This window comes from Myotis daubentonii, chromosome 1 (genome assembly GCF_963259705.1).
Source record: "Myotis daubentonii chromosome 1, mMyoDau2.1, whole genome shotgun sequence".
Lineage (NCBI taxonomy): Eukaryota > Metazoa > Chordata > Mammalia > Chiroptera > Vespertilionidae > Myotis > Myotis daubentonii.
Window position 1 is genome coordinate 19660585 of NC_081840.1, and position 16136 is coordinate 19676720.

At 41.4% G+C, this 16136-nt stretch overlaps 1 protein-coding gene across 1 annotated transcript in view; it reads left to right on the forward strand.

Annotated features, from left to right (window-relative positions):
• Positions 1 to 5785: 5785 nt before the first annotated feature.
• The window catches only part of SNW1 (SNW domain containing 1), a 38834-nt gene continuing 28483 nt past the window's right edge, over positions 5786 to 16136 (forward strand). Inside the window, exons 1-3 of the mRNA XM_059689111.1 lie at positions 5786 to 5853; positions 10755 to 10908; positions 15197 to 15358. Of these exons, the coding sequence (XP_059545094.1) occupies positions 5840 to 5853; positions 10755 to 10908; positions 15197 to 15358 (330 nt within the window). The 5' untranslated portion in view covers positions 5786 to 5839. The remainder of the gene's footprint in view (positions 5854 to 10754; positions 10909 to 15196; positions 15359 to 16136) is intronic.

A 16136-nucleotide genomic window follows, 5' to 3' on the forward strand; every position in this document is an offset into this window, starting at 1 on the left:
ATGTATCTTCAGACTTCCAGATCATGCTTGTTACCCTACACAATGTGATCAACAATCCTGCATTTACCAAAAAAAAAAAAAAAAAAGTCTATTTTTCCTTTGGTTTATATCCTGTGGCAGGCAGGATTCTAAGATCTTTCCCAAGATCTCTTCCCTCCTCTCTTCCCTGCCCTCCCCTCCACCTCCCATTTATATGTCCTGCATAATCCCTGGGGATGTGAACATGATGGAATATCAGTCCCCAAACTGTGTTTATGTTACAGTAGTCTCCCCTTATACACGGTTTTACATACACAATTATGCCACTAAATACCACGATTTTCAGAAGAGATACACATAAAATCAAAGTTAAGTAAAATCTGTGTAATCCTGAATCTGCAGTTTGGGAAATAATGGTATGAAAGTATGATGCATTTTCTCAAAAAATGTGCATGATAATTTTTTAGCTCTGTCCACTGAAAAGCCTTACAAACAATAATCAACCTGGTAACATGATGAGCACTTGCAGAATCCAGATTGTTTCCTCTCAATATCACTTTCCCACTTAAAGGAGAACTCCTTGAAGGAGTGAGTGATTGTAGGTCCGGGGCAGAAAAAAGTATTAGATGAGCCTAGAACAATCTTGTCACACCAGAAATGAAGTCATCCAGGTGGGTGTAGAAGAAGGTGCTTCTTCTGCTCAGACTAGTGTTTGGTTTGGGAAAATTCAAAGAATGATAAATTTAGAACAGGGGTCCTCAAACTACAGCCCCCGGGCCACATGCAGCCTGCCGAAAACATTTATCTGGCCCACCGGGTGTTTTTGGCGCTGCTGTGTGCATAGGAATTTGTTCATAGTTTTCTTTTAAACTATAGTCCGGCCCTCCAACGGTCTGAGGGACAGTGAACTGGCCCCCTGTTTAAAAAGTTTGAGGACCCCTGATTTAGAGTGTATGCACCTTTCTATGTGTGCTATACTGCAATTAAAAGTTTGTTTCTATTTTTTATCATAGAAAATTTCAAACGCATGCAAAAGTAGAACACTATAGTTAACATCCATGTCCCCATTATCCAGCTTCAACGGTGATCAAAATTCAAGGCTATTCTCATTTCATCTATACTTCACCCACTTTCCTCTTTCCAAGATTTTGAAGCAGATGCCAGTTATCCTATCACTGCATCAAAGATTATGTTTGACCCATAATCTATGTAAAACACTATCTAAAACACATACATCCTATCTAATAAAGAGGGAATATGCTAATTGACCATCAAGCCCGCACAAAGATGGCGGCCCCCACAGCCAATAATGAGGGAATATGGTAACTGACTGCCATGCCTTCAAAGATGGCAGCGCCCAGTCACCCGGGGCGGGAGGCTCACAGCACAGACAGACCCACCCCCAGGTGGGTCCGGTGGCTCCACACGCCTGCCTCTGGAGTACCCCAGTCTCCTCAGCTCCCCAGCACCCAGGGCCAGCCAGAGGCACAGGCAAGCATCAGATGGAGGCTTCCCAGCTGACACCCGAGGAGCAGACAAGCCTTGGATGGTGGCTGCCCAGCTGTCCAGAGCCTCCTGAGGCTCAGGAAACCAGGGCCAGCTGAGACTGTGCTGCTGGCAGTGGCAGCAGCAGTGGTGTGATGGGGCATCACCTTCCCCTGATTGCCAGGTCGCCTCCCACCTCTGAGGGCTCCTGGACTGTGAGAGGGGGCAGGCCAGGCTAAGGTACCCCCTCCAGTGCATGAATTTTCATGCACTGGGCCTCTAGTTCATACATAAAAACATACATAAATAATGCATGCATGTCAATGGCTTGTCATTGGTATCAATTCAACGCCAGCAGGAATCCCTAACTTGGGGTGCAGTGAAAAGGAAAACTATTCAGTGCAAGAAAACTCAATTGTGATACAGCACCCCTATGCAAACAGCACAGCTGTGAGGCAGCCCTGGTGTTAGGCCCCTCTCCCATTATACTGCTCAGCTATGTTCCTTGCAGATCTTCTTTGCCCTTTTTCTACTCCCAAGGTGAGCTGGCTTATAAGGACAGAAGTCCCTGGACCTGGGCCCTGATTGGTCTGTCCTCATGCAAATGAGGACTCCAAATTCTTGAAGTTTGATTGGTCTGAAAGTCACTGTCCTGAATGGTCAGAATAGAGCCACTCTGCTTGGTTAGAACTGTGCAGCTCTGACTGGATGGGAAAAGCCTCAGACCTATTAGTTGAAATAGGATTCCAGAAACTCCTTTATAAAGGCTATCTCAGGGTCAAAAAACAGTGCAGAAGTCTTCCTGAAGTGCACTTTCGTGGAGGCCCCTGTGTAAAAATGGAGGCTAAACTGGTTTCTTTATTTGTTTTAAATTTGAGCCCAGTTAGCCACTGGGAGCCCTTTTTAGTTGGTGTCTTCTTTCTCAGGTTCACAGTTCTAAAGGTAACAATAAGGATTACACAATACCTCCTCAGGAGAATAAAGAGAGGGGGGTGTCTTATGGTACGGGATAAAATTTAAAGAAAAATTTGAGTGTAAATATTTTCAGAGTGTCCAAGTGTTGGGGTCCAACCCCAACAGGTCCAGGGGTCCCCAAAGGTGTGGAAGGAGTCGGTGAAGAAGGAATGACACGGAGGCAGCGTTCAGTTGATCAGCAACCTAGACAGGATCTCCAGCCAAGTTCTGTCTAGGATCTCCAGCCAGGTTCTGTAGCCATGTTCTCCAGGTTCTCCAGCCAGGTTCTGTGTTGCCAGGTTCTGTTTTTTTATTGTCTTGTTACATCTGTATTTATACCAATTGATTTTAATCCTATCAATTTCTATTCCAAAGGTTAGGGCATTTCTTATCTCCATTCCAGGGAGTAAAGATTATGTAGCTTGGACTTGCTGGAAGAGAAACCAAGATGGCGGCATAGGTTAACGCCGGAGATTGCTGCCTCGAACAACCACTTCAAAAAACAACTAAAAGATGGAACGGACATCATCCAGAACCACAGGAGGGCTGGCTGAGTGGAAATTCTACAACTAGGAGGAAAGAGAATATCATACCCAGACTCAGAGGAGGCGCAGTGCTGAAGTGAAATACTCAGGTGCGGAGCGCACGCAGAGCGGGCTGGAGGTGGAGGGTGCGGTTGTTGTTTTCAATCGGGAGGGAGTTTCAGACTCTGAGCTCCAGATGCGGGCGAGTCTCTAGGGACCCAGACTCAAACGAGAGAAGCGGAACTGTCTGGCTTCGGTCGGAACTCGAAGGCAGCTTTCTCTCCGAGGTTTGAGGCAGAGCCCCTAGGGACGGAACTGAGAGCAGCCATAACTGCTCGCTCTGGCCCACCCTGTAGATCCCCAGGGACCTGCCCCGCCCAAGCCCTGGGCAGAGCCATTTGCCGGATAGCCTCAGGCAAACACTAGATTAGCACCGCCCTAGAGATCCAGCACAGAAGCTCTCCCACTGCAGACACAGCGGACTCTCATAGCCAGTTAGCCTGGAGGACAAATCACCCCCGGTAGTGCTGACAACAATCAAGGCTTAACTACAACAAGACTGCACACAAAGACCACTAGGGGGTGCACCAAGAAAGCATAAAAAATGCGGAGACAAAGAAACAGGACAAAACTGTCAATGGAGGATATTGAGTTCAGAACCACACTTTTAAGGTCTCTTAAGTACTGTCTAGAAGCCGCCGATAAATGTAGTGAGATCCTCAAGAAAACTAATGAGACCCTCGATGTTATGATAAAGAACCAACTAGAAATTAAGCATACACTGACTGAAATAAAGAATACTATACAGACTCCCAACAGCAGACCAGAGGAGTGCAAGAATCAAGGCAAAGATTTGAAATGCGAAGAAGCAAAAAACACCCAACCAGAAAAGCAAAATGAAAAAAGAATCTGAAAATACGAAGATAGTGTAAGGAGCCTCTGGGACAGCTTCAAGCGTACCAACATCAGAATTATAGGGGTGCCAGAAGATGGGAGAGAGCAAGATATTGAAAACCTATTTGAAGAAATAATGACAGAAAACTTCCCCTACCTGGTGAAAGAAATAGACTTACAACTCCAGGAAGTGCAGAGAACCCCAAACAAAAGGAATCCAAAGAGGACCACACCAAGACACATCATCATTAAAATGCCAAGAGCAAAAGACAAAGAGAGAATCTTAAAAGCAGCAAGAGAAAGAAACCCAGTTACCTACAAGGGAATACCCATAAGACTGTCAGCTGATTTCTCAACAGAAACTTTGCAGGCCAGAAGGGAATGGCAAGAAATATTCAAAGTGATGAATACCAAGAACCTACAACCAAGATTACCTTATCCAGCAAAGCTATCATTCAGAACTGAAGGTCAGATAAAGAGCTTCACAGATAAGGAAAAGCTAAAGGAGTTCATCACCACCAAACCAGGATTATATGAAATGCTGAAAGGTATCCTTTAAGAAGAGGAAGAAGAAGAAAAAGGTAAAGATACAAATTATGAACAACAAACATGCATCTATCAACAAGTGAATCTAAGAATCAAGTGAATAAATAATCTGGTGATCATAATAGAATCAGGGACATAGAAAGGGAATGGACTGACTATTCTTGGGGGGGGGGGGAAGGGGTGTGGGAGATGCGGGAAGAGACTGGACAAATATCGTGCACCTATGGATGAGGACAGTGGGTGGGGAGTGAGGGTGGAGAGTGGGGCAGGAACTGGGAGGAGGGGAGTTATGGGGGGGAAAAAAGAGGAACAAATGTAATAATCTGAACAATAAAGATTTAATTAAAAAAAAAAGATTATGTAGCTTAAGCCTGATTGTTTGTAGTTAAAGTGATTAACTACCTGCCTGGCACTTAATTAAGGGGTTTTATTCCTTCCCTAAATTCAGGGAAAAATCCCTACCTGGGGAAACAACCTTTCTCGGAGAGGTGACCTTGGTTAAAACATAGCGCCAAGAAGGGGAGCAAACATATTAAGAACAGTATGTCATATATGCCAGGTCCCTTGAAACATATGCTGTGCAGATGTTTCTTCCCTGCAGCAACTGTGTCAAGCAGCAAGGATGGACCGGCTTCCAGCATCCAAGAACTCTCCATTTGCCAGTCTTATGATTTTCTACTGTTTTAAAACCCTTCATCCTAGCCAGTTTGTCTCAGTGGTTTGTCTCAGTGGATAGAGTGTCAGCCTATGGACTGAAAGCTCCCAGGTTCAATTCCGGGTTGCAGGCTCTATCCCCAGTAGGGGGTGTGCAGAAGCCAGTCAATCAATGATTCTCTCTCATCGTCGATATTTCTATCTTTCCTTCTCCCTGCCTGTCTGAAATCAATAAAACTATATTTAAAAAATAAAATAAAATCCTCATCCTTTAATATTGCTGTTTCAGGAAGACTCTTATATTTGGGACCCCTATAAGAGAAATGACTAGGGAATAGAATAAAAGTTTGAAAGGCCGCCTTTTACAGCAGATGAGTGAAGCATGTGCTTTTTTTTTTTTGTATTTCTTTATTGATTTCAGAGAGAAAGAGAGGAGAGAGAGATAGAAACATCAATGATCATTGATCAACCGCCTCCTGCACACCCCCCACTGGGGACCAAGCTGCAACCCAGGCATGTGCCCTTGGCCGGAATCAAACCTTCAGTCCGCAGGCCGACGCTCTATCCACTGAGCCAAGCCGGCTAGGGCGAAGCTTGTGCTTTTAAATGAACCACTTATCCCATAACAGCTTGGTCTGGATAGAATAGAACCGAATGGTGGTCTTAGTCCAAGAACTACGAATCCCAGAACACCTTGCGTCTAACGCGCCTGCGTATTACGCGCTCCGTTCTTTTCCTAACTCGTCTTGGGGAAAGGCCCGCCCCGCGGTGCTGTCGCGGGCGCTGAAAGCAAGCGGAAGAAGATGGCGCTCACCAGGTGGGTTCACAATTCGGGTCCTCAGTCAATACGGAAGGGTCTGGAAGTACCACTTTTTTCGTTTTTCTGTCCACACTCTCCTAGCGGTGACCGGGCCCAGGGCGCAGAACGACAGGGGCCGAGATTTCGGCCTGGCCCTCCCACCGGCCACCGGGGCGACTAGGCCTCGCCGAAGCTGGGGTCTTTCCTGAGTGGCTTCCCGGGTTCAGTTTGCCCCTTCGCTAGGGCCCAAAGCAGCGGCGTGGTGGATAGTTCTCTAGCCTCAGCTGCCGAGGAGTCGCACTTGTTTTTCGCTTAAGCATTGGGGGGCGGGGGTGGGGGGCGCTCCCTCGAGTGCGCGGCTCGGTGGGCGCGATGGGGGTGTGGGGGGCAGTGGAAGTGAAGCGGGCAGGAGGCGACTGCCTTGTTGGACGGCCGATTGTCAGCTGAGGTCTCTCTGCGGTCTGTCCCGAAACAAGGATTCCTGAACAAAAAAGGAAAGAGAAACAAAAGTGGTCGGGATGGCACTGAACAGAGAGCCTAGCTACAGTTCGGACCTTGGAGTTTCTTCCGTAGATGGAACCACTTCAGATTTTTGCTGCTCGTGGTTGCCTTGGTAACGGCATGGCAAGTGGCCCCGGCCTTTAAGAAAAAGATAGCTGAAGTGGGAGATCCCGAGGAGTTACGTAACTCCTGCGGGTCCGCGACCTTGCTGCCCCGTCGACGTAGAAAAACTTTGCATGCGAACGCAGTAGGGGAAGTTGAGGGTCGAAGAGGTAGGTATTGGAAAGAAAGCATTTTGGGACATCCACTTGAGCTCCTTAAACACACGTCACTCTCCTCACATACGTATTTCCTGGCTGGTGACAGTTAGGAATCCTAAAAACGTTTGAATCGGGAAATTCTTTTAAGAATTAATTTTTGGTGCCTTGCTCCATCCGAGGGCTTGCGTGTATGCCGAAGGAGATGGGACAGTCTTTGGCAGCAGGAAAGATGGTGAACAAGGCGTACAGACGTGAAACAAAGAGCCCAGAATGCTTATTTGTGTAGTATTAACCTTAAACGCAGAGAGAATTCGATGGAATGAGCTGAGTGGACCGGAGTTTCCTTTAGTAGTGAATGTGGTGGGCATCTAACTTTTGATTGAGTGCCCTCTAGGTGGAAGGCACTGTAACAGAGATTAGTGGAGTTATGAGGAAAGGCTTTGTGGTTTTGTGGAAAAGGTGAAATTTGAAAAGGACATGCAGGGGGAAAAAACCCAGATGAAGTGGGTATTGTGTGCTTAAAATTGCAATGGCAGAGTGCAGTCTTTATATAGCTTGTCTTAGGGATTACATAGGTTTCTGGTTTTGTAGAGTTCGTTCTAACTGATTTGATTTTTAGAGGTAGTCTCAAGTTTCCAGACAAATGTTACTATTTTCGGAATCTACCAGGGATTAGTAGCAGGGATTTACATACTGATGTGTTACAGCCTTGTTGTCACCAGCGATTGTTAAAGTCATATGGGTTTAATTGTCTAAATGCAAATGTATTTAAGGTTATGTATCTAATTATATCATTTGCATTTATGGTTATGCATCTAATTATATCATTTGCATTTAAGGTTATGTATCTAATTATATGTAATACGCTTTTTATAGTGAAGGGGAAGGGGTACAAAGATGTCTCAACAGTGGCTCTATCGACATTTGGACTGGATAAGTCATTCTTTTATGGAGTTGTCCTTTTATCTGAGACTGGAGATCCCGGTGCACAAAATTCGTGCACTTGGGTGGGGGGGGGGTGTCCCTCAGCCTGTCCTGCACCCTCTCGCAGTCCGAGAGCCCTTGGGAGATGTCCAACTCAGGGCTTCTGGCTGAGCGGCTCTCCCCCTGTAGCTGCTCACTGACCACCAGGGGGCAGCTCTTTTGTTGAGTGTCTGCCCCCTGGTGGTCAGTGCACATCATAGTGACCGGTTGTTCTGCCGTTCGGTCAATTTACATATTAGCCTTTTATTATATAAGGATGTTAAGCGGCATCTTTGGCCTCTACCCACTAACTGCCAGTGACACCCCTACCCCCTCTTCACCCTAACCTCAAATCCTGACAAAATGTCTCCAGACATTGCCAAATATCTAATCACTGAATAAACTTTCTGCTTGCATATGCATCCTTCTATGTACCACCTCTGCTCCCCCATCCCCTCCCCACCCCAGGAGTGTGCTTCTTTGTGAGAACGTCATCCTTTACTGGGAACAACAAGGTTAAGACCCTCTGAAAGGCTAGAATATGTTCTGACCTTAACCCTCTAATAGGCTAGAATTTGTTTTGACCTTAATCCAGGCCAGTTTATCTGTTCACTGGATTGTCCAAACTGTGTTTTGGCAGGCTGCCGGCTTTTTGATCATTTTATTAACCAATTCTTCCAACAGAAGGCTTCTTTGTAACTGTCTTTGTATCCCTCCTATGTATTAAACATATATGATTTACTGGAAATAACTATGGTAGAAGCCCAAAACTTTGGACTCATTCATTCATCCATTCTGTTATTTGTTGAAAATCTACCATGTGCCAGGCACTGTTGCAAGTGAAGGTTTTATAGTATTGAATAAGTCAGGCAAACTTGTCCTCAGAGTTTACATTCTGGAAAAAACAGACTCTATATGAGTAAATAAGTAGTAAATATTAGAAATAAAATAAAGGCTGAGGTGGAGTGCTGTTTTGGACAAGATGGTCATAAAATAGCTCTAGGGAAGAGTAATTGAGCAGAGATATGAATGCCAAGGAGCTAGCACTAAAAGACCTGGGGAAGCGTTCTCTATAAAAGCACTGTAATGTTCTTAGTAAGTAAATAGACTGTTTATGGCAGAGGGAATAGCAAATGCAAATCCCTGAGATGGTTTAAGAAAGACATGAAGGCTCTGGTGACATAAAGATGGTTAGTGTGAAGGGAAGAGTGAGTTTCTTTCTCCTAAAAACATTTAAATAGCCCCTGCTGTGAGCTAGACAATGCCAGGAGAGGTAGGGATGTAAGAAGCCTAAGGCTCTATTCCTGTCCTCAAGTTGCTTACAGTCTAGTTAGAGGGGGGAAAAGGTAAATGAAGAGACGATTGTAATACAGTCGGGTAGATGTTATAGTAGTGGTACACGGAGTGTCTTGTGGGAGTACGGATAGGGGGCAACTACAACCAAGAGCATCAGAATAGCTCCTAATAACCAAATATTTATGGAACGTGGGTTGAATGATATTTAGACACTGCCAAGTTCACGAATTTTCTCATTTAATATTTATAACAACCCTATGATATACCGTTACAAATGAGAAAACTGAGGTTCAGAGAGGTAAGTAGTTTATTCAGGTCAGTAAGTGGCATAGATGGGATTTGAACTCTGATCTCTTAGCCATCACATTACCTGACATCCCCCTTCCCCACTGAATTAGATTCCTCTGATGTATGCTCAGAGTTCATAGCACTCTGAACTTTTCCTTCATCACGTAAAATATAATTTGTAATTATGGACTTGTGTGAATATTGGATTGTCTCTCACCTGCAAGACTGTAAGCTGTATATCTCAGTTTATAGTCTCATTGCCTGCCTACCACAATGCCTGGACTCAAGTGATCAATAAATATTTTTTAATAAATAAGCTCTACTGCTTCTGCAAATATACTCACTATCCAAGAATTACAAGATTTTAACTTTTCCATCAAACATATTATTTATTGCTGTCCTTTTGTGGTACTTTAGAGTATCCTATAATAACATCATACTTAAAAGTTGTTAGGAATGGTTTAGTACAGCGATTTGCAACCGGTGTGCTGCACAAATTTTTTAAACAGCCAATACCTGACTATTTAGTCAGGGGCACTGACCTCTTTTCCCTTAGATTATCAAATAAAAAAATGACAACTGTCAACCCAAAATAGCAATCCTTTGTGTGTGTGTATGTATGTGTGTCAGATCAGCAAAAAATATATATGTGTGGGTTTTTTGGTGTGCTGCAGAATTTTAGTAATTAGTTTATGTATGCCACAAGATGAAAAAGGTTGACAATTACTGATTTTGTAGAAAGACTGTTTTATATAAAGAATGACAAATTACATTTTTAGGCTTTAAGTCTATGACCTCTTACGTTTTAAATTGCATTCTAAACTAGATACCCGTGGGAAAGCGCACTTAAATATGCAACTTGTGTTTCTTCCTTTTGTCATTCTCTTACATTCAGTTCTAATTCTTGTTCTTTTATAACTATAAAAGAACTATAGTTAAAAGTAAGAAGCATAAGAGTAAAATAATGAAAAATAAGAAGCGTAAGAACACTAAGAAGTGTAAAGACACTAGGAAAACTGTGTATTATAGAGTTGGTCCCTGGGTAATTGAGGATGTTTACTTGCTTGTTTCCAGAAAAGAAGTGTAGAAACATAAAATCTCAATAGTTTGTCTCTAGTATGTGAAATATCTGTTAATTTTTATTTCTGGGTACCATTTGCCTGCATTCTAGTCAAATGTTTTTACTCTAGGTCAGTGACGGTGAACCTATGACACGCGAACTCATTTTTTTGGTTGATTTTTCTTCGTTAAATGGCATTTAAATATATAAAATAAATATCAAAAATATAAGTCTTTGTTTGACTATGGTTGCAAATAACAAAAAAATTCTATATGTGACATGGCACCAGAGTTAAGTTAGGGTTTTTCAAAATGCTGACATGCCGAGCTCAAACCGTTCGCCAGCACTGCTCTAGGTATCTGAGTACTTACTTCTTTCCAGGCATAACGAAGTTACTGATATTGGATACTGCCATAGATTATGAAAAGTTTGCTATTTTGCTCAAAGGAAAAAATCTTGTAGGAAAATACTCTCTGGTGGCCAAATTGCAATAATCAAATTAATTATAAGCATTTTTAAAAATTCTGCTTTTTTTTTTTCTTTGCTTATAGCTTTTTACCTGCACCTACTCAGCTATCTCAGGACCAGCTTGAGGCTGAAGAAAAGGCAAGATCCCAGAGATCACGGCAGACCTCACTGGTCTCCTCCCGAAGAGAACCTCCCCCATACGGGTATCGGAAAGGCTGGATACCTCGGTTATTAGAGGTAAATATGGACCTTCAGTTTGGATATATTAAATTGTGCTGAAATTTATTATAATACATTTTTTAAATAAATTTAAACCCTAGAATCTCCACATGTGAATGTCAGTCTGATAGAAATTCTGGTTGTGAGCTCCGAAGACATATACTTCCCTCAGAAGAACCTTTTTCTTGTTTATTATCATCACTGCTTTGTGATCACTGGATAATTATACTAGTTTATATCTCTCCTATGTCAAACTTTAAATATATATAAAAGAAACTAATATACCTTTTATAAATCTAGGGATTATAGCTTATAAAAAAATAATGAGAAAGTGAGGGGGGTGGGGGAATGAAAGAATGATTACATGTTTTGGTACTTTTCCCTTCATCCTCTTCCCTATATGCACAATACAACATTACTCTGAAGAGACAACATTCCTTCAAAGCAAATACCAGTAGCATTGCTAGTTCTGATTTCTTTCTCATCTATATATATAAAAGCCTAAGTGACCAGCTGATCGTTCGACTGGTAGCTATGACGCGCACTGACCACCAGGGTACAGACGTTCAATGCACAGGCATGGAAACATGGAACAGACTAATTAATCTCAGAGAGGAGAGGGGATGGGGGAGGGCGAAAGTAACTAGCCAAAGATTTTATATGTGTACTAGAGGCCCAGTGCACGAATTTGTGCACTGATGGGGTCCCTTGGCCTGGCCTGCAGGGACTGGGCCAAAACTGGCAGTCCGACATCCCCCGAGGGGTCCTGGGTTGCGAGAGGGCACAGGCCACGCTGGGGGACCCCACCAGTGCATGAATCTGTGCACCAGGCCTCTAGTTGAGTATACATTAGGTCCTCGGGTTACATCAGAGATCCATTCCTATGGTGTGACATAACATGATTTTCGCCATAAGTCAGAACCCACCTACATAAGCACCTATGTCACTCACATGGAGCACATACACAGCAGTAATGAAGTGAAACAGTAAAAAAAAATTTTAAAAGAATGATAACAATTCCTGACCTTTACTTATAAATAAATAATAAAAAACATAAAGCACATATGTACGTACATATGTCAAAATGATGGAACTTTTTTTTTATAAATAAATGGGAGATGCTGACGTAATACGTCAAGTTCGACATAATCGGAGGACTGCCTGTAGTGGAAAGAGCACTGACAAGAAGTTTTAAAAAAAAAAATGGTTTAGCATCATACTGTGCTTCTTTCTAATTGTATGACCCTGGGTAAATCCTAACCTCTATTCATCTCTTTTCTTGTCTTCATTTTGAGAACTATATGTCTAATATTCATATTAGATACATTTTTATGAGGTGTAATAGAATTTGATGGTTGATTTGGAGGCAGGAAGTGGGGAGGAAAGAGTCTGTAATCATCTATTTATATCTTTAGCTGTTTCTCAAAGAACAAACTTCTTTGGCAGCATCTATCCTTCTGATTACTCAGGTTCCTGTAAATCAGGTCAATACATTTTCCTTTCCTTAATTCCAGGACATACTTTCTCATATTTGACTCCTTTTTGAACTAGGAAGAAAAGCAAATATTTGAGGTGTAATTTATTTTGCCTCCCCAAGACCTCTTCCGTATCATCAAGCCTTTTTCTTCTTCCAAAATTCATTCTGACTACTGCAGATTTTCCTCCTACGTGCACGTCCCAAAGAATATACCTGCCCTATTAAAAATCTTTAAATGCCTACATCATTTATTTTGCACTGAGTTATTTTATCACTTTGGTATAGCCTATCATCTGGTTATGATCTTTACTGTATAAGTGTGAAGGTTTTTTTTTTTATATGCCTAAGATATGTGATCATAGTGAATGAACTAAGTAGTCATTGGATTGAAGTTTGTTGCTTAGCACCCTTCAAGAAGCCATCTGTATTCTCAGCCTGGCGCATGTTTGTCATTCCTTCTACCTACCAAAACTCTTTAGAGAGTCTAGAACAGTGATGGCGAACCTATGACACGCGTGTCAGAGGTGACACACGAACTCATTTTTTTGGTTGATTTTTCTTTGTCAAATGGCATTTAAATATATAAAATAAATATCAAAAATATAAGTCTTTGTTTTACTATGGTTGCAAATATCAAAAAATTTCTATATGTGACAGGGCACCAGAGTTAAGTTAGGGTTTTTCAAAATGCTGACACACCGAGCTCAAAAGGTTCGCCATCACTGATCTAGAAGATGAACACCCAACTAGATCACGTCTTCTTCTAACATATTCCCTGTTTGGGGGTTTTTTCCCGACTATCCTCTGGCTCTTGTTAATTCTAGAATGTGAAGGCCAATCTTACAACAGTTATTGAAGGATTTTTGTTGTGGTTTTTGTTTTTGCTGATAGTGTAATTTGTGAGAAGCAAAAAATAAAAAGATCATCAAGGAGGCTTTTCTGGGATAAAAAGGTAGTGACTGGCATATCTAATAGAGGACTTCAGGTCTCTTTTGAGGAATTGTAGATAGTCTTCATTTGGCCTCAAAGATTACAGGTGGCAGGCATCATTTTACATGCAACATAAATCTCATCCTTGTTTCCATTTCAGCATTATGACATTCAGGTACTATTACATTTTTAAAATCTTAACTTGATTATTAAAGGTTTCATATGTCCTGGCAGAACAGAACAGTTTATTTGAAAATCATACCCCAGCTAATCTGGAAATACCATGAACCTTTTTGAGGGGGAGTGAATGTTCTGCAGAAGAAAGCATTTTGTTCTAGTTTTCAAAGTAAAAGCTGTGATTTTTCTGGCAAGCTTAATGACCACATAATGCCACACGTACAGTTCTGAAGTGCTTATATAGTTGAAGAACACCAGCAAATAGGAGCTTGTGACAGATTGATGGCTTGGGAACAAGTAGTACCTTTTTGGATACTCTTTTAACCATTTCTGCATAATTTATAACAAAATGTCTCCCTCAGCTCTGTTGTTTGCTTTAAAAAATGTCGTCTTTATCAATTAAGCATATTGTAACTAGGAAATCATATATTCATGATCTAATGGCATATTTCTTGAAGGGGTAGGTCTTAGAAAAGTAATTATTTTCATAAATTATTTTTCATCAAACCCCCTCTAAATGATTTATTTTGATATGTTTTTCTTATTTTGAAATAGTACTAATTTGCTCTTTTTTAAGCTAAAAGGAAGGTATATCAATTTAATAGAAAATACAAAAAAAAAATTTTTTTTGAGTCAAGAAGATCAGGGTTCAGATCCTGCATATGCTAGCCATGAGACCTTGGGAAAATTCTTTAACTTTACTAAACTTGAATTTTTCCCATATGAAAATATGAGGTATTCAAAAATTACAAGAATTAAATAGGATAATGTATGTGTGGATTACATTTTGTAAATTATAATAAGGTACTAAGCAAATATTACTAATTTTAATAAAATTACATTAATATTCATATGTTCATTTGATTATCTTTTTTTGTAACACTAAACTTCATTGACAGACTTTACTTAGCTTGTTTGACTTTTGAAGTCTTAGTTCTAAGTAATTGTATATAATCACCATTAGAAATATGTTACACTCATTTTTGTTTTTTTCTCTTCTATTTATTTCATTTGCTTTTCAAGGAATATGGAATATTAATATCATATAATTAAAATCAGTTCTCAAAAAAAAAAATCTTTACATTTTGCCCTAACTATAGCTTGACCTATTCCTCACTAAGAAAATTATGCTAAAACTAAAAATCTTTTTCTTAGCTTAAACATTTTACTTAATTTTTTCCCGCCTCGTGTATGAAAACCAGATTCCTTGCCATGGTCTCAAAACCCTTCCATGATTTGGTGTTTGTCTATCTATCCATGCAGCCTTATCAACTGTGTGTCTCCCCCTCTGTCCTCAATAAGCTACAGCCCCACTGGACTCTTGTTTCCAAAACATGCTAAGCTTATTCTTGCAGCAGGACCTTCACACTTGCTATTTGATTTTTCTAGAAGATGCTTCCCTCAGAGCTTCCCATGACTAATTTCTCACCTTTCAGGCTTTTAGTTCACGTTACCTCTTCACAAAGGCAGTCACAGCCACACTATCGAAAGTAGCCCCTCTTTCCAGTCCCTTTAATACTTTCAAGGCATTTATCACAAGCCACAGATTATGCTTTTATGTATTTGCTCAGTAGAATGAATATACAGTCCACAAGATTAGAGAACCCTATTTATTGCTGTATCTCAAGCTTTTTGCATAAAAGCTTCATAACTATTTATTGAGTGAATATATCTTGAATCTCAAATTACTATTAATTGTTAAATTTTCTTTTTAATATATAGGATTTTGGAGATGGAGGTGCTTTTCCAGAGATCCATGTCGCCCAGTATCCACTGGATATGGGACGAAAGAAAAAAATGTCAAATGCACTGGCCATTCAGGTGGATGCTGAAGGAAAAATTAAATATGATGCAATTGCTCGGCAAGGACAGTCAAAAGACAAGGTAACCTCAATGATTTTTTTTTCCAATGATAATTATTTTGTGAAGAATTTTTCTTTACTTTTTTCCATCTCCATTTATCCTGCCAGGAAGAATTTCTTTAACTGTCCTATATAATAAGAGAGGAATATGCTAATTAGCCATTACACCCTGAGGTGTAACAACCAAGCACATCACAACCGGATCACGAATCAGCAGGAGGGTGGGCCAGCGAGGTACAAGCAGGCTGCAGAGAGCTATAGGAGGGGGAAGGGCAGCAAGCTACTGGCTCAAGGATTCGTGCACAGGGCTACTAGTGTTGATATAATAAATCTCTGTCCATTTAGTTTATGTTAAAAGTAACAGTGGCCCGGCTGGCTTGGCTCAGTGGTTGAGCATCAACCTATGAACCAGGACCGTGGTAGGCAAACTGTGGCTCGCGAGCCACATGCGACTCTTTGGCCCCTTGAGTTTGGCTCTTCCACAAAATACCACGCGCGGGCACGCACATACAGTGCGATTGAAACTTCATGGCCCATGCGCAGAAGTCAGTTTTCAGCCTGGGCGAGTCTATTTTGAAGAAGTACTGTTGATATTTGGCTCTGTTGACTAATGAGTTTGCTGACCACTGAACCAGGAGGTCACGGTTCGATTCCCAGTCAGGGCACATACCCAGGTTGCGGCTCGATCTCCAATGTGGGGCGCGCAGGAGGCAGCCGATCAGCGATTCTCTCTAATCCTTGATACTTCTCTCCTTCTCCCTTCATTTCTGAAATCAATAAGAATATATATATTTTAAAAA